The sequence below is a fragment of the Mizuhopecten yessoensis genome, unplaced genomic scaffold (genome assembly GCF_002113885.1).
Source record: "Mizuhopecten yessoensis strain PY_sf001 unplaced genomic scaffold, ASM211388v2 scaffold11173, whole genome shotgun sequence".
NCBI classification, from domain to species: Eukaryota; Metazoa; Mollusca; class Bivalvia; order Pectinida; family Pectinidae; genus Mizuhopecten; species Mizuhopecten yessoensis.
Window position 1 is genome coordinate 490,290 of NW_018408916.1, and position 19,691 is coordinate 509,980.

A 19,691-nucleotide genomic window follows, 5' to 3' on the forward strand; every position below is an offset into this window, starting at 1 on the left:
CTAAAAATTTCCTAAACTTGACTCAACCAATCACAAATATGTATGCAATCGCTAGGCTGATACATGTTCTTTGAAGATTACAAAGGAGCTTCGACCGACTTCATGTTTTTTACCGTTGCGCGACCGCGTGATTCATTTGATATACCTCAAAGGATAGAACTAGTCTTCTTGTCTCATCAACAAGGTGATGCTGAGTGAGACTGAGTTTTCATATTTTGACATATTCCGGGCGTGCATAGGGCGAAAACAACCGTAGCCCCTTGAGTATAGAGGGTATAACCGTTGTCACGTGTATACAACACGCAGGGCAGAATGGCGGTAAACAGAACTCGATTTTGTTATCTTTTACATGCTTAATCTGTTTATAATAACATGCATAAGTAAAAAGAGTTACATTGATTCAGAATAGAGCCATATACACTGACTAGAATATGTAGATAGAAACAATTATAACTACCAAATATGACAGCCATGACGACAGGTAAATTATCCTCAATAGGACCTCCGCCGAGAGGGGGGGNAATGTTCTATTTTTCAAGGTGGAAGTGTTAATAAAATACACACGCGTGATGCGGCATAATTCTCTGTAATGTCGATAGCACATTGAGGTTGTGTATGATATGTTTATATGAACAGACCATTGTAAATTGGCAAAGTATGTCTGTTTGCTTCTTGGTATATATTCCGCATTATAAAATACAAATGTACCTTCAAACTAAACTTAACTCTGCAATACATATAATCTCCTACTATTTGCAAACTCTACAAACCATATACGCAGAATAACAATTGGTCTAATGTAACATTTGATCTTGCTCTTAGTACACGTGTCGAAATTGAATATCAATATCAGATATCAATACGATATGTGTACGAGTCGGACAAAAGACCGGTAGTAAGTGTATGAATGTACTTTTTCTGTATTGAGGCGTGTCTATTCATATATATATACAATTTATCACATACTGTAAGTGTTATCCAGTGAATTTACCCATGTCATATTTTTTGCGTATTAACCCATGTAATTGACTTAACAGCCCTATGATTGGCTGTAAGTTTCAATTGGTTCAATTGTGACGTCACACCTAGGACAAGTACATGACGTCACCGACTTACCCACTGGAGTCAAAATGGCGGGTTTTTACATTTCAAGGTTGAATGAAAATTGTCGTTACACGAATAAATGCCACAAATCTTGATTATGTGATAAAATCGATCTTACACTCGTTTTTATTTCATATGAAATGGAAACTCCTATTTATACTTTAATATACATTTGTTTTTTGAAAGCTCACAGTTATCTAGCTAAGCTTAAATTAAACGGCATTCAAGTACTAGTGATAAAGACCGTTTAAATGTTCATACAAAAATAAAATGAAAATGTTATGAAAATGAAACATTGTATGGATACGGGGTAAAAGGCATTCTCGATACTCCAGGGGTTACGCTCACTTTTGCTCTCTGCACCCCTGGAATATATCATAGCAAAAAGAAGGCTCAGTGTGCACCGCCTTGTGGATGAGACGAGAAGGCTAGTTTGATCATTTGATGTTCATCAAAAGAATCTCGCGGTTGTGAAACGGTAAAACGTATTGGTTTTGAAGTCGGGCGTCGCTCATCTGTAATCTTCAAAGGACAAGTATCAGCCTATTGATTTGTCAGGTTATCCTAGCTGACTCCAATCAAATAGCTAACCGCGTGCCTTCAATTTACTGTGACATTTTCCAGGGGTGCAGAGAACGAAAGTGAGCGTAACTCCTGGATATCGAGTATGGATACAAGGTATAGGGTAAATACATTTAATGTTTTATTTTAAAAACAATTATGAAATAAGTAATTACAACTCATATCTATCATTTCTGTTAGTCCACATGTTAGCGCGCTTGAGGTCTTAATGTTGGAGGAAACAAGAGTACCTGGAGAAAACCCATGTGTCCGGGCAGGTGAACCCATACCATTTTATACCCGAACGGGGAATCGAACCCCGGCCGCCTTTGTGAAGGGTGTGTGCGTTATCCTATGCGCCACCCGATCACATATGTTTTGAAACCGATGAGTCAAACGACCCAAGGTAATAAAGAACTTGAACTTAAAGGGTACCGGATAGATGTGAGGGTATGGGATATGAGGTATATGGTACAGGTTATGGAATACATGATACGGGTACGCGTAACAAAGTAAAGGGTACATGCTACAGATTATGGGATACATGGTACAGGTTATGGAGTTCAAGATACAGGGTACGGGTAACTAGGTACAGGGCAGGAAACGTGCTACAGGTTATGGGGTACAGGACACAGGGGATGGGGTACAAGGTATCTGGTATCAGGTACATGTTATATGGTACATGATACAGTGTACGGTGTATAAGGTACAGGGTGAATGGTTTAGGGTACTTATACATGTTATGGGGACCAGGATACGGGTAACAACGTATAGGGTACGTGATACAGGTTATGGGTTACATGATACAGGGTGCGGGTACATGTACCAATGTATAGGTTACGTAGAACAGGTTATGGGGTACAGGATACAGGGTAAAGTAACAAGGTATATTGTACGGGGTACAGGGTTATGGGGTAGAGGGTTATGAGGTACATGATACAGGTAACGGGTAACAACGTATAGGGTACGTGGTACAGGTTACGGGTACATGTACCAATGTATAGGTTACGGAGTACATGCTATTGGGTACATGATACAGGGTAAGGTAACAAGGTATAGGGTACGGGGTACAGGGTACGGGTAACAAGATATAGAGTACGGGGTACAGGTTATAAGGTACATGATACAGGGGAACGGGTAACAACGAACAGGGTACGTGGTACAGGTTATTGGGTACATGAAACATGGTACTGTTAACAAAGTACGGAGTACAAGGTACATGGTACGATTAAGAGAACATCCATAAGATTAATGTATATCATAAGTTAGGGATGTACAGTCAGCGTTTTTGTAATTGCCCATATCGCCGGAACATTTCAATTTACAAGGATTTTAACTGGACGGGTATTGTTTTTAAGTGTCTTCCGATATGCAAATGTGTTCCTTTTCTGAATATAACACTGTTTACAGTTGGACTTATATTTCGTGTTAACATCAGGTGCAGAGAGAGAGTAGCACATGTTGTCAGTATTCAACCTAAACTAAACTCAAATGGGAACTACAACCCACTAAAACACCTGATTTAGTTGCGGTAGTCCTGAATAGGTAAAGGTTTTGCCAAATTACAGTGGTCTATTTTTAACAACTATCTATATTAGGAACAAGCCATTCGGATTGATATGTCTCGCCTATGCCCCGCTTTGACCATCAATGTACATATCAGAGAAACTAACTTAAACCCAAAAACTTAATGTTGATGGAGATGCTGACAAAATCAATGGACCATGGAAGGTATGCCGCATCCAGCATTTGATGCATGGGTTAAGATGTACTACCTAAGATGCATCTATGATGCAAGTTTGGTAGATCTAGCGCTTATACTTTCAGAGAAAAAAACGTAATGTTGATGAAGATGCTGACAACGTCAATGGTCCTTGAATGTTATGCTGCATCCAGCATTTGATGCATGGGTTGAGATGTACTAACTAAGATACACGTATGGTGCAAGTTTGATTGGTCTAGCACTAAAAATTTCAGCGAAACTAGCTTAAACGAAAAAACGTAATGTCGATGGAGATGCTGACAAAGTCAATGGACCATGAATGGTATGCCGCATCCAGCATTTGATGCTTGGGTTGAGATGTTCTACCTAAGAAGCATCTATGGTCCAAGTTTAGTTGGTGTAGCAATTATACTTTCAGAGAAACTAACTTGAACACAAAAACTTAATGTTGACGCCGTCGCCGTCGCCGGAAAAGCAACACTTATGTCTCGCTTCCACTTCGTGGCGGCAAGACTTTTTTGTTTGTTTGATTTTGTTTAACGTCCTATTAACAGCTAAGGTCATTTAAGGACGCCCTCCCCTGTGTGCAAGATGCTTACGTGTAGTGTAGTGTATGTGTGTGTATTTTGGGAGGCTGCGATATGTTCGTGTTTGTCTCCTTGTGATAGCGCGGAACTGATGCCGACTTTATAGTGCTACCTCACTGAGACATACCGCCGAAGACACCCAGCAGGACGCCCCACCCGGTCACATTATACTGATAACGGGCGAACCAGTCGTCCCACTCCTAATTTGCTGAGCGTTAAGCATGAGTAGAAACTTCCATTTTTTTGAAGACTTTGGTATGTCTCGGCCAGGGGACAGAACCCAAAGACTTCCTCACAGGGGCGAACGCTCGACAAATGGCCAAAAGTGAGGCATTGTCAAGGGAGACATTAGGAAGAAGAAAGTTATTTAGAAAGGAGAGAAGAGATAAGGTCCCAAATTTAGTCGCCTCTTACGATCATGCAATTGGGGGCAGCAGGTACAATTCTTACGCCCTACCTGCAGGGACTGGCGGCAAGACACAAAATGTGCTGTATCACGGTGTGCGTTTAATCAACTTCCGCCTTGAGACGTGATATACCCCATACAGATGAATATGGCGTTCGCGAGGGGTCGTCCAGCTGTGGTCCTTCTGTGGATACTTTACCTGTCGTCATGGGTACAACTGTCGATAAGTACAGGTAGGAACTAATGGCATGTAATACTCTTGGTCGGATTTCTTTTAAAAATAACAAATATATTTGCATTTGTAAACCATTATTTTGTGTATGGCTGTATGTAATTGTATTGGTTGATGTGCCATATTGTGTGTGCAAAGCAGTGCTAGCTCATTTAAGTTAACGTTTATATATTGTATATGTATATAGGTATTGAAACTACTCCAACGTGTAAGACAATAAGATATAGTCACAGATACCTCCACATGGCGATACTGTTGTATGTCGTTGTTGAATGTTGACCAAGGTTTTAATGTTTTTCTTTCAAATATTGAGACCATGTTTGAAAGAGAGTTATATTTAGATAAATTGTAGATAAATATTACACCCAACTCCCATCCCCCACCCCGTGTAATACATTTGGATGATGCCTTCAAATAAAATTTAAGCAAAGCGATGGTCCCCTTCTAAAGTATGCTTCTAAAATATAAATGTCGTTTACGTCATGTCAGGCTAAAACAGATTTGTTCGACTGTAATATACAACTAAGTAATAGTCACACGATGATAAACGGTCTACTGGCGATGTTACACAACTGGGCTACGTTCCGCATTACCGATTAAAGTCTTAAGGTAATAGGATTGTGTTGCCATTTCTCAGTAGAATTTATTCAAATTTTGTAGTTATATTGCTTTGAAGAAAAGAAAATTTTCTACCCCCCAAAAAAAATTAGTTGTCAGAATTTTAAGGATTTTAAATAGAAATTTATGTAAAAAGGAGTGAATTTTGAAAAAAATATTGACATTTTATAATAAAACCATATACACATAGTAATTGCATGCAAGAGTTATCGTTCTTGAAAAACTTCACAGTAGTGAAATAGGTCGCCGGTTTCCTGAAGTACAGAAAAATGGACACATGTGACTCATTGATTAAAAAACAACTGAATTAATGCCTGGATTGCTTTGAAATACTTTAATATTGAAAGAACACACTGTTCTGTCAATAATAAGCATATAATATTCATCACTTTAATAGTAAACATTAGATTATGCGGAAATTGTGATACTGTCTCCCTTTTCAACAAGGGATGTACTTCCTATTTCCGTTTAGCAATACATTCCTATGACCTTAAGAAGGACAAGACATACGTATACCACACATTGTATTCATTATTACAAAATGGACGTAAATTTCGTCAGGGAAAGGTTCAGAATATATCTGAACTAGAAAGGAATCAACGCAATAGTTTGGCCATATTTAGTGTTTTTCTTTATAAGCAGGAATGCGATATTAATTTCGACCACCGCCATTTAAATATTTATATACAGAAATATATATATATATAACTAAAAAAGAAAAATCTACTGTACTATTAAAAACATGATGTTGAAATATTATCTTTTTAAATAACTGTAAGGACAATTCTACTATTGTTATGATATACGTGTATATATATGAACATTTGCTCTGCAGTGACGTAGCAAATCATGTTTCGGAGTGTTTGCTATAGATAGTCGAAAGTCCGATGGGGCGTAGTGCCGGAGGAGAGGAAGGATATATGGGAGGACAAAACATTCTACTAGGCCCTAGAAGCAATCTCCCGTGCTCTGTGAACTCCACTTAGACTGATTATAAACAATAAACATTATATGAATAGTATTAGATTTTGTACTTCACAAAGCATTTTTTTTTATTTACATCAACCTTCGAGATTTGTCAATGTGTATAGTTATAACATACCAACACTATATTATCAGACTAAAAGTTTCAAGAAGACTGTTATTATTTCTTTCCTTTTTTATGATTGGTACAGGAGGTCCATATTTATGATAACAAAAAAGAAATTAATAAAAATATATCATTAAAAACAATTATTGAAAATTTTAGTGTATGCTTGAGCATTTGTTCCCCTGAGCCCTATGAACAACTTGATTCATATTATTCACCGTTTCATATAAGAATATTATAAAACGTGAATACTGGAAAAAGTATCGATATTTTTGTGTTTATTTCCACAAAATATATTTTTCACGGGTAACGTCACGAGACAACATTCCGTGAGCAATGCGCAATTACATACCATATATCTCAGCGGGAAAAAACAAGGCAATGCAATTTGAAACATGATAACACGTAGCTTTATTAATCTTGTCTCGGCCTCATTTAGGGGGAAAATGTATCCGGTGACTCTTTATAAGTTTCTTGCATATTCTGTTATCTTAAAGCCCTCAACCAATTGTGTGCCAGAAAGCCGATTTTGAGCCAATGCAGGTGCTGATGCTCTTATGTAATTTATTGAATCATTAGATAATGTTTGTTGTTTGTTAATATATTTGTTTTTTAAGTGAACAGCTACAAAATCTGTTCCTTATGTTGAATAATAAAGCAATTTATATGATATGAATCTTAATACAGAGTTTTTAAACAAGAATTGTTCTTAAACAAAAACCTCCGAGACTAACTAATGTCTACTGTAAATTAAGAATATATAATGTCTAGCACTGCCCAACCACGTACTCATTTACAGCTGAGTAGACTGGAACACGCGGAGTAAAGTGTCCTGCTCAAAGATACAACACAGTGCCGTGCAGTGACTTTACAGTAGACTCGAACCCGCAACCCTTCGGTCACGAGCCCGGCGTCTTACCGCTAGACCACCGTGCCTCCTAATATGGTATTTGAATAAAGTAACTGATTATGGGTTAGTCTCAATAGTTAAATTCATCAAGGTTTTAATTGATAGAATTACCTGTACTAATTGTACTTTTGCATATTTTGAAATGTTTTGTAAGTAAAATCTTTACACTGTGACCATTTTATGAGAATAAAGTCTTTGTCATCGCCAAGGTCATTGACATATACATTAGGCTGACGTTTGGTATACCGCACATTTATAGTCGCCGACACCTTGTTTACGTAATAAACTCATGAACAAGAAACCGTTTGCGTAAACAAGCGACAATGAACCGGAACATGGTATAATGTCTTATTCATATTAAAATTCTTCATACGACTGTCGGCGGTTTACTGCTTTTGTGTATGTGACAAAGGTATATCTCCAGAAAAATATTAATTCCAACAACAAACCCCGGTCACGTGATGTCCCGAGTGAGCTGACCGGTGTTTGTGTGGTGGTAACTTTTTCTCTACATACGGATATTAATGGAATGTTTTCTAAATTCTGAAGCCAAGTAAGTGTGCATGGGGAACTTTGTGATGTAAACGAAGCAAACAGTATTGTGCAAGTCATTCGCTAGCTTGACTATTGACAAAATTTGTGATTTGTGTACCTGAGTATAGGGCGACCTGTTTCTAAATATAGCAACGCCAATAACGAGTATTGAACAGTGCACGCACATACCTTTATCGATACGGAAGACCAGAGGTATACAATGAACGTGTCGAAGGACGATACATGTTTACTTATCACCCCAGAGCAGGCCTTAGCTTTCGCAACCCCAGTTAGCGAACATTTGAAAGACAAGCGGAAACAAATGTCCAGTCCGCGGTCTCCAGATATAGTAGAAAACAAGCGTCCCGACTTGGGATCGTCTGGCAATTATGAATCGCTGTTTTCGCCGGAATTCATGCATGATTTCGCCCAGATGCTGGCCCCAACCATAGCAACAATGGTCTCTAATTTAATCGAACAGTCGCTTACTCACACCATCCAGCCCCTCATACAAAGTGCTGTGAATACTGCCATTCACAACGATAACCAACTAAGCGGTATTATCACCAAACATGTTAATGCGGAGGTAACTCCTCTTATCGAAGTTATAAAAACTCAAGCATCAGAGTTGAAAGAACTCAAAACGGAGATAGGCGAACTCCAAACGGCATTAGAAGACCAGCAGCAGTACTCCAGACGTACCGCTCTGAAGTTTCATAATGTCCCTATCCCCGGGGGAGATGTTTCGTCCTTTGACACTCATGATGCAGTCGTCAACATTGCCCGAGCAATCAAAGTCAACATTACTCGCGACGATTTGTCCAGGTCCCATATTCTTGGAGGAGTAAGGAACGGTACGACTACGATCATCGCGCGTTTCGTCCGATATACTGACCGACATAAGGTCTTTCGGAACAAAAAACATTGTAAACATCTCGCAGACAAAATCTTCATAACGGAAAGTTTAACTAAACCCAGATCAGCCCTTGTCGGCCGGCTCAACAAACTACGACAGGACAGCTACATAAATTCCCTATGGACGATGGATGGNTCTGTGTACTAACTTCAATCTTAGCGTCCATCAATATCATAACCGTTTCCATATGACAAAGAGTGCGTGTCCGGTTTTCCTAATCTAGTCGGCTAAGTATGTAAGGCAGGAATTCACAAAAGGACTTGGAGTGACACAGGAGAAAGGCAAATGCGGCACGGAATGTGATTGAACTTTAGAAAAGTAGAAGGACATGTATGTATAGATTAGTTATACTGCTTACGCCGACTTGATTGGGAAAATCACGCACGCGATCTCAAGTAAACTCTCCGAATACATATTTAAAAACTATACGTTGGTGTCCCTAATCCTATCATTACCTCTTTTGCTGTTACCCATCTTTAACATCTTATATATATATACATATATGAATTGTATTAGGTTATTACGTGACTCATTAATTTTGTATATATATTTTCTGTTACGGAAAGGACGTAAGTAAGTTGCAATAACTTTTGTCCAATCCATTTGTCTTTTGTTGCAATAAAATTGATTTAAACTAAACTAACAACAGCTCTTATTTCTCATTATTTATTCATATGTTATTCAGGTATGAAGTTAAGATAAAGTTCTGACATGCAATTTTTTTCTCGCTACATGTATACCTATCTACACAGGGACCTGAGAAATTGTTACAGCTATATTTGAACATAAACTAAGGTGTTTAGAGTCATTTTACACGGTTTATGTTTGCACTCCGCCCGTCTTTCCGTCCAAGAAGTTTGTCCGGGATATTTCTTCTATACTCTATCACCTGGAGTAATCAGATTTGGTGCACAAAAACATCTTTGGTTGGCGGAGAGCATAGTGCAAGAACTAGGTCACTATGACCTCACCGTGACCAATGCTTTGACCTTTGACCTTAACTTTTGGGAAAGTTTGTCAGGGGCATAGCTTCCATACTATTTCACCTGGAGTAACCTTATTTGGTGTGCAAGGACATCTTCGGATGGCAGAGTGCAGAATGCAAGAATTAGGTCACTATGACCTATGACTTGACCTTTGACCTTTACTTTTGAAAATATTTGTCCGGGGCATAACTTCTATACTATATCACCTGGAGTAACCAGATTTGTTGAACAAGGACAATTTGCAAAGTGCAGAGTGCAAGAATTAGGTCAAGGTTACCAATGACTTGACCTTTGACCTTTACTATTGAAACTGTTTGGCGGGGTATATTTTCTGTGCTATTTTACCTGGAGTTATCAGATTTGTTGTACACGGATGTCTTGGGATGGCGAGTGCAAGAAGTTGGTCACTATGTCCTCACTGTGACTTATGCTTTGAACAGTAGGTTCGTCCTGACATAAGTGTACTGTTTGTTAAATATGGAAATCATTATCGGTGGGGGACTTTGGATCGCCTTGCAATACTTTGTTTTGTATTGTCTAACATTGATATATTTCACATCATTCAATGATTGAAATATGTCCGTCTCTTAATCACATTCATTATAAGTACACAATCAGTTTTCCTTTATTTATTTGTTTATCTTTTAGCCGTGCGTTTATTTGCATAACAACGTTTCAGAAATGACGTCATTTTGTATCTTTGACAAGCGCAAAAGCAGGCGATTGTAGCGAAATAATTTTGCAAGTACTGGTACCTGACGCGTAATTATTTATACTATCCCATTTTTATATGCCTGATTGAACAGCATCAATATGTTTTAAAACCTCCATAGATACATTGTATGTACTAATCACACCGAAATGTAGCCCTCTGTCACTTGTACTTAATACGTGATAAATAATCTTAAAGTTATGAATTCTTAAACACTTACTTTACAAATGAGGAAATAGCGAAAGCGTTTCAATGTTGTCATTCAGATAAAGCTCTCGGTTTCGAACGATTAACATTTAAAATATTGTGGATGCTAATTCATTTTCGTTTTTGCATAAGATGGTACGTGAACATATACACAGACCCTGAACCGTTTTTTTTGTCCGTTTAAACGCAAACGCAAAGCAAACGTAACGCAAACGCAACGGAATCGCAACGCAAACACAACGCAAACGCAACGGAAATTCAACGCAACCGCACACAAACAGTTTAATTGAACACGCTCCTTTGTAAATCCTATCTTATATCAAAATCCTTATGCTAATTTACCTGGATATACAAACCAGAACAGACCGGCGTGTTAGTTACGATGACCATGATCGCTATCAGGGGTGGCCTTAGCTCAGCGGGGGTGCACTACCCCTCACCGGCACTTCACGTTTAGCCGCCTGGGCATCCCCATTTCAGTAAAGCCAGAACACACGCCTGTACTGGAAGGTCGTCTACTGAAAGGCCGCAAGGCCGTACGTAATAGCGGACGTAAAACCATCAAAATCAATCTGTATTGGCTCTTATTAAAGTGTACCCTGAACGAAAATAGAAATTAATAAATTATTATTCTATATGATCCAACCACAAAAATGTCGAAAACCGCATAAAATCGGTCATACCGAGATATTGACGTGTTAATTGTACGATTTTCACCTGACCTTCTTCTCCTAATTGGCATAATCGTGACTTGTGGTGATTTGGCCCCTATCGGCTGTGACGTCACAAGCTCAACGCCTGTAGCGGTCACCATCGAAGGAATAGGCGATTATCAAGGACAGCCATGGTCATAAAGCGTCAGATTGCGAATTAATATTTTTTTTAGTTTTGAGGAATCAGATTATGCTGAAGTTAACATTATGTATATGGTATCCAGCCATATAAAATTTGCAAGAGTTTCCAGACAGTGAGTTTAATTGAAACCAAACTGACGACTCTGAATAGGGTAACATAGACTGGTAGCATTGCATGTCCCTATCCTGAGCACTGATGAGATTTTGAACGAGTTTGAGGGAAATTAAACAGAAATAGTCTCAATGTTACCGATCAAAATATTTCTTAATTTTAGCTGGAAAGTCAGTTTGCAATCATTTGTTTTACTCTACACAGAGACGTATATACTTTATATGTTTCTGCTCTACAGTGAGAACTTATCCAATGCATTTTTTTGTCAATTCCAATCGTATATATCTACATATTGTAAAGAAAGAGGTGCGGTGCGCCAGAGACGTATATATTATATACTCTGGGTGCGCCTACGTTAATTTGATCAATTAAGATCAACTGTTTTTTAATTAACTGTTTTGTGTTGTATATAGGTGTTCACCAAATTTTCTAAATATCAATTTAATAACAAAAAATATATTGTTTACCTTTTTTTGTCAGCACGTTAGACCAGAAACGTATACGACTCTGATCAGACACTTTGTTTAAAAAAGTTTTGTTTTAAAAAATAAACATTGGGCGGTTAAAACTGAGGCGTATAAAACCAGTATATATGCAGTACATACAGTATAGTATAGTATATATGTCTCTGGTTAAAGGATTTTAAAAGGGGTGGCCGGGGTAGTTTTTGGAAGTGATGTCTTCTGTGTTGTAGTCCTTACGCCAAAGGTACGAACCTTTTTTATGTGACTCTAGATGTATATTATTTACAGTTACTAGATTAACTTCTTATGTAAAAAACACATATTCATTTAGAGAGCATCCAACACACCGTTTGCCTCCTCAGGAGAAACTCATTTCATCATTAACATTGTTAAAAAATAATCATCTATAAACTAACTACCATTTCTGTTTTTGGAAACATGTGTGAGTGAAACAGGCATATATAAAAGAATGAAAAATGATAGAAATTCAATCGTCACTCAAAAATTGTTTATATAAAACGGAGGATTAATTGTGCATGCTATGCAATAACAGAGGGGTGACTTATCAACAAACCGTACTGATCCGGACCGAAAATAGAATTTATTTTTCTTATTTAGAACAACTCCGGTCCACCTCTTTATGTGGATAACTTGAGTCACTTTTCAAAAATGACCGCCGCAAATTTGGTGAGCAAGACGTCAGGTCGTCTGAGCGTTTGATATGAGTAGGACAATAAAAGGACAAGCATGACAGGGATTAAAATGTGTCGCTCGGCGGCCGACTGAGTACCAAATCACCTGACGCGTACTGTATGTAACTCTTGTTCAAATTTATCATATACACATTCAAATATTTTGTCAAATTAGTATACCTATTTGTGTAATCATTCAAACCGGAACGTATATATTACATAAACTTAAATCTATATGGAGGTTTTGAAAGTAAACAGCCTTTCATATTCTCAAATGTATCATGCATAAAAATACACTCTTGTTGCATCAATAGAACGAAAATAAGATACATTATATAATATGGTAATTGTCCACTATGACATCTATATGCTTCGTTTATCATACACATAAAAATACACTTTTGTCGCATGAATAGCATGTTTTAACTTTAAGTGACGAGAATAAGATCTTATATCATAATTGCCAAATATTTTCTTCTTCAGGTGGTTGTTATGGCTGTAGTTTGAAAGAAATCTGAATGACATCTATATGCTTCGATGCTTAAAGAGCTTTAAAACGTATCTGGTGAATCTAACTATGACGATGCAGTCACGTTTTCATTCCATGCAATATAAATGTTCTTGTATTTCAATTTTGTTATAAAAGAAGAAATTTGTTAGCTGAAACTCGCCAAATGGATGCAATTATCAATTTACTCTTAAAAAATATATCAAACAAGAGAGGTGTAATAGGCTGGGAAGGTCTTTGTATCAGGAAATCATATTTTCTTAAATAGCGTTTGATAGCAGAGACTAGTCCATGGTATTGGAGAAAGTTTGTATTGGTTTGTTAAATCTAGATACATTTACACAGAAATGTTAATTTATAAGAAAAAAATATAAACATTCACCTCACTATATAGGCAGTTGAAGATGCATGCATCATTACTGGCAGTAAGACACAGGTAACGATATTTGATTGATCCTTGAATACATTTACATGACATATAAATGCATACATATACCATCTATACGCTCCTACATCCCCTATAGTCCTATACCCTCTTTGCCCTCCTACATCATCTTTACTTCCTATACCCCTTTACCCTCCTACATCACATTTACTTCCTATTCCACATTTACCCTCCTACATCACCTATACGTCCTATACCTCCTATTACATCACCTATACGACCTATACCACCTATACTCTCCTACATTATCTATACCCTCTTACACACCTATACCCTCCGACATCACCCGTACTTCCTATACCACCTATACCCTCCTACATCACCTTAAATAACTATGTCTTCCTACATCACCTATACGTCATATACCACCTATACCATCCTACATTATCTATACCCTCTTACACAGCTATACCCTCCTACATCATACGTACTTCCTGTACAATCTATACCCCCCTACATCACCATTACTTACTATACCACCTATACCTCCTATATCACCCGTACTTCCTGTACAACCTATACCCTCCTACATCACCTTTACCTACTATACCACCATAACCCTTCTACTTCACGTTTACTTTCTATACCACCTATACCCTTCTATATCACATATACTTCCTATAACAACCTATACCCTCCTACATCACCTTTACCTACTATACCACCTATACCCTCCTACATCACCAGTACTTCCTGTACAACCTATACCCTCCTACACCACCTTAAATAACTATATCCTCCTTCATCGCCTATAGTTACTATACCATATGTACCCTCCTACATCACATATACTTTCTATAACCACATATCCCCTCCTATATCACCTTAAATAACTATATCCTCCTACATCACCTTTACCTACTATACCACCTATACCCTCCTATATCACATATACTTCCTATAACCACATATACCCTCCTATATCACCTTAAATAACTATACCCTCCTACATCACCTTTACCTACTATACCACCTATCCCCTCCTATATCACATATACTTCCTATAACAACATATACCCTCCTACATCACATATACTTCCTATAACAACATATACCCTCCTACATCACCCGTACTTCCTGTACAACCTATACCCTCCTACACCACCTTAAATAACTATATCCTCCTACATCTCCTTTATTTACTATACCATATGTACCCTCCTATATCACATATACTTCCTATAACAACATATACCCTCCTACATCACCTTAAATAACTATATCCTCCTACATCACCTTTAGTTACTATACCATATGTACCCTCCTATATCACATATACTTCCTATAACCACATATACCCTCTTACATCACATATACTTCCTATAACAACCTATACCCTCCTACATCACCTTTACCTACTATACCACCTATACCCACCTATATCACATATACTTCCTATAACAACCTATACCCTCCTACATCTCCTTAAATAGCTATATCCTCCTACATCACCTTTAGTTACTATACCATATGTACCCTCCTACATCACATATACTTCCTATAACAACCTATACCCTCCTACATCATCTATACCCTCTTACACCACCTACACCATCCTACGTCACCTTTACTTTCTATACCTTCCTACGTCACCTTTACGTTTTATACCTTCATACGTCATCTATACTTCTTATACCATCTATACTTCCTATACCAATTATACCCTCCTACATCAGCTTTATTAACTATATCCACATATAACCCCCTACATCACCTATATTTCCTATACCACTTATACCTTCCTACATCACCTTAAATAACTATACCTTCCTACGTCACCTTTACTTCTTATACCCAATATACCCTCCTTCATCAGCTATACCCTCTTACATCACATATACCCTCCTACATCATCTACACCCTCTTACACCACCTACACCATTATACGTCACCTTTACTTTCTATACCTTCATACGTCACCTTTACTTTCTATACCTTCATACGTCACCTTAACTTCCTACTCCACATATACCCTCCTACATCACCTATACTTCCTAACCCACGTATACCCTCATACGTCATCTATACTTCTTATATCACATATACTTCCTATACCACTTATACCCTCCTACATTAGCTTTATTAACTATATCAACATAATTATATCTCCCTACATCACCTATATTTCCTACACCACCTATACCCTCCTGCATATGTACATCACATATACTTCCTATACCACCTATAACCTCCTTCATCACCTTAAATAACTATGGCCTCCTACATCACCTATACGTCCTATACCACCTATACCATCCTACATTATCTATACCCACTTACACACCTATACCCTCCTACATCACCCGTACTTCCTATACATCCTATACCCTCCTATATCCCATTTACCTACTATACCACCTATACCCTCCTATATCACATATACTTCTTATAACCACCTATACCCTCCTACATCACCCGTACTTCCTATACAACCTATTCCCTCCTATATCCCATTTACCTACTATACCACCTATACCCTCCTATATCCCATTTACCTACTATCCCACCTATACCCTGCTATATCACATATACTTCCTATAACAACATATACCCTCCTACATCACCTTAAATAACTATATCCTCCTACATCACCTTTAGTTACTATACCACATGTACCCTCCTACATCATCTATACTTCCTATACCACCTATACCCTCCTATATCACATATACTTCCTATAACCACCTATACCCTCCTACATCACTTTAATAATAACTATACCTTCCTACGTCACATTTACTTCTTATACCCCATATACCCTCCTACATCATCTATACCCTCTTACATCACATATACCCTCCTACATCATCTACACCCTCTTACACCACCTACACCATCATACGTAACCTTTACTTTCTATACCTTCCTACGTCACCTTTACTTTCTATACCTTTATACGTCACCTTAACTTCCTATGCCACCTATACCCTGCTACATCACCTATACTTCTTATACCACCTATACTTCCTATGCCACTTAAACCCTCCTACATCAACTATACTTCCTTTACGATCTACACCCTTCTACATCACCTACAAATGTAACCTGAATTTACCATCTATACCCTCCTGCATTTTATTTAGTTATTTTATTTAAAGGCGCTGGTCGGGGAAAAATATACAAAATAAATGGGTCTAAATGCGTTCTCTGGCCTTCCAAAAGTTATACTACGGTAATATGATGGTCGAGTTCTGCTTGCAATTTCCAGATTTGACCACTGAAATCTCGGGGAAGCCCCGAGTAAATTTAGCGCAGATCTATTTATATATGTCACGTGGTTGTTTCGAAAGTGAGGCAGTGAAGATAACAACAATAGCACGCCGTCATGTGCCATGTTAGATTCAACTAGCGGACAAGACAGCAATACTATACGTAAATAATTGTTTTCAAATGTCATGTATGATGCAAGTGTAGTATTTCTACCTATAATAAAAAAAAATGTTGTTGTTATATATGACGGTATTGATACATCGTGCCTGTCATGACTTTTGCATGCATCTTTTTCTTTCGCCGCGATGTTTACATTTGGCCTTGTTGATGACGCGCGTTCGGTAAAATTACATCACTGATCTGCGTCAATTGAGAGTTTTAGGCTGTCAGGTGACGATTTAGGATTTCTTTAATATAATTATATTTTTTACTCTTATGGAGTGAATTTCAGCAAAATTTGAATCGGTATATTTCATAAGAAGGTATTTTAAACATGTGTATGCCATTTTATCAAATATGACATTTTTTCCCCGACCAGCCCCTTTAAGGTACGTGTATAGATATGCATCCATCAATCAGCACACGACGCAGCCCAAATATTTGAATATAAATATAAGTCACTGCTAAACTTCCGACCGATTATTTCACGTATTCATCTATTTTATTTGTATATTTATTTTGTTTTTAATTTGCAAACTTTATTATCCATATAACTATTTTTTTATATAAAAACAATCAGCACTCACGTATTCTTAAAATAACCTGCACATCGATCGTTTTCTTACATAACCAGCAAAACGCATGTTCAACGCACATTCAACGCTAAAGTTAAAACGCACAACAAACGGTCAACGCAAACGCAACCCAAACGCAACGCAAACGCAACGGAAACTCAACGCAAACGCAACGGAAACGGAACGCAAACGCGACGGAAACGCAACGCACATTTGGTAAAGAAAAACAGTCCAGGTTCTGTACCTACTGCACGGTAAAATTCTCTTATTTACCTACATGTTAAGTAAACGGAACGGAGATTTGGCGAATTAATCATAACGGCTACATGCGGCACGGTCAACCTAATGTTTACAATGTGATGTCTCCCTACAAAAACAATGTTTTATCCTAGCTTGTTGATGCTTTTAAACTTGCAAAGTCAGTTTTAAGAGAGGAAATACGGTAATGAAAAGGCTAGCTCCAAACGATTGCATTCCTTAGTGGATTCGTGTTAAAGGATGGTTCAAAGTTCATGCAAGAGGGAAGTAGGTTGACTTTCGAGAAAGCATGCGAAGTACAGGTACGTCATGTAAATAAAGGATATTTATACCATATATATTCAACAAATGCGAATAGTGTCGTAGAATATTTCTAACGATTGCAAAGAATACCGATATTGTTCACTAAGAGAAGCCAAAGTGACGGTATATTATGCAATGCAGGTGGCACTGTGGATGACGCATTGCTTCCTAGAAGGTAGGGTTCAATCTCCCGGACATGAAAAGTTATGTGGTTCAGTCGCTGGTGTTCTGCGGGTACTCCGGTTACCTCTCGCATTAAGGTGGGTCCATCCTTTTGGAAAAAAACCTATGTCATTTTTTTTTAATTAGGCTTATTTAACTGCATTTTTTACGTAGATTCCATATACGAAAAGAAAAAGGGCGTTCTCGACTTACTTTTTGAGACATTTCAGCTGTAAGGTAGCCACTTTTCTGCAAATTTCCCCCAAAACATGAAAATTAAGTAAAAAAATGTTTTCAACAATATTTACAAAATTTGAGTTCAACCAATTGAATATTTTTTCAATATTACGTGATGTACTATCAAAATCAGAAATAAAACAACAATAATTATATTTGGTATATTTATGCATTTTTCGTGGCCATCCACTCTCTTCAAAATACAATTTTTAACAAATTTACATCGAACGAATGCATCAAAAACAAGCAAAAATGTGATCAAAACCCATGCCAATTTTATAAACTTTTACAGAAGACAGCCAAGTATATATGAATTTCGGTAAGCATAAAAAAATGTGGGGTTCTCGGTGAAAATTTTGCAATTTCGCTCACTTGAAGTTAGAACTCCGTTCCCCCACCCCATTTTGCCTATTCCTATTCTAATGCGTAAAAAGCAAAATTATGTCATATTATTATCCATATCGTCAAAAATATAATTCTTTATCGTGCCCCCACACTTATTCTTGATATGTATTAAAATGAAGTAGCATTAATGCTCGGAACCGTATTCCGGATCGATATATCTTTGGACCACCTCCGAGTCCGGTATTATACACGAAATTATATTTCCGTACACAATGCTAGCGCACCATTCCATATCATAAAGTTTTTGTTGTTACACAAGAGTTACAGTCCCTGATTACCGGGTACGCCCACTCCCAGTTCAGTGAAAATCCTTATATTTTTCTATTGTTTTCCGATATTTTTAACTGATGTCACCTAAGGATTCCCTATTACAAGAAGGAGTGTGTTCAAATACTAGTTTACTCACATTAAAAGCAATAATCAGTAACATCTTCATATTTAAAACTCCGTAATTCAAGCAATTTATGAAGCGTGCCAGGAGACCGTGCTATAGTAAATGGCACCAAACGGAATTCCCGGTGAATCCCAATCACTCATCCAACCAATCATCCATTACATCGGCAGTGATGTAATACAATAGTTTCTGAAGCAGCCAATCAAATATGGAGCTTTCATTCTAAAAATAAACCCCGTAATTCCCGGATAGAAGCCCAACATCCACCCGGTGTAAGGGCAAAAATAGCCCATTACGAAATGACGGCGTCAGCTCGGCCTACCAAAA

General features: G+C 37.7%; 1 protein-coding gene across 1 annotated transcript in view; it reads left to right on the plus strand.

Moving 5' to 3' along the window:
• The first annotated feature begins 4,511 nt into the window (after window positions 1-4,511).
• The window catches only part of LOC110467417 (low-density lipoprotein receptor-related protein 4-like), a 47,862-nt gene continuing 32,682 nt past the window's right edge, over window positions 4,512-19,691 (plus strand). The window contains exon 1 of the mRNA XM_021524574.1: window positions 4,512-4,614. Within this exon, the coding sequence (XP_021380249.1) occupies window positions 4,524-4,614 (91 nt within the window). The 5' untranslated portion in view covers window positions 4,512-4,523. The remainder of the gene's footprint in view (window positions 4,615-19,691) is intronic.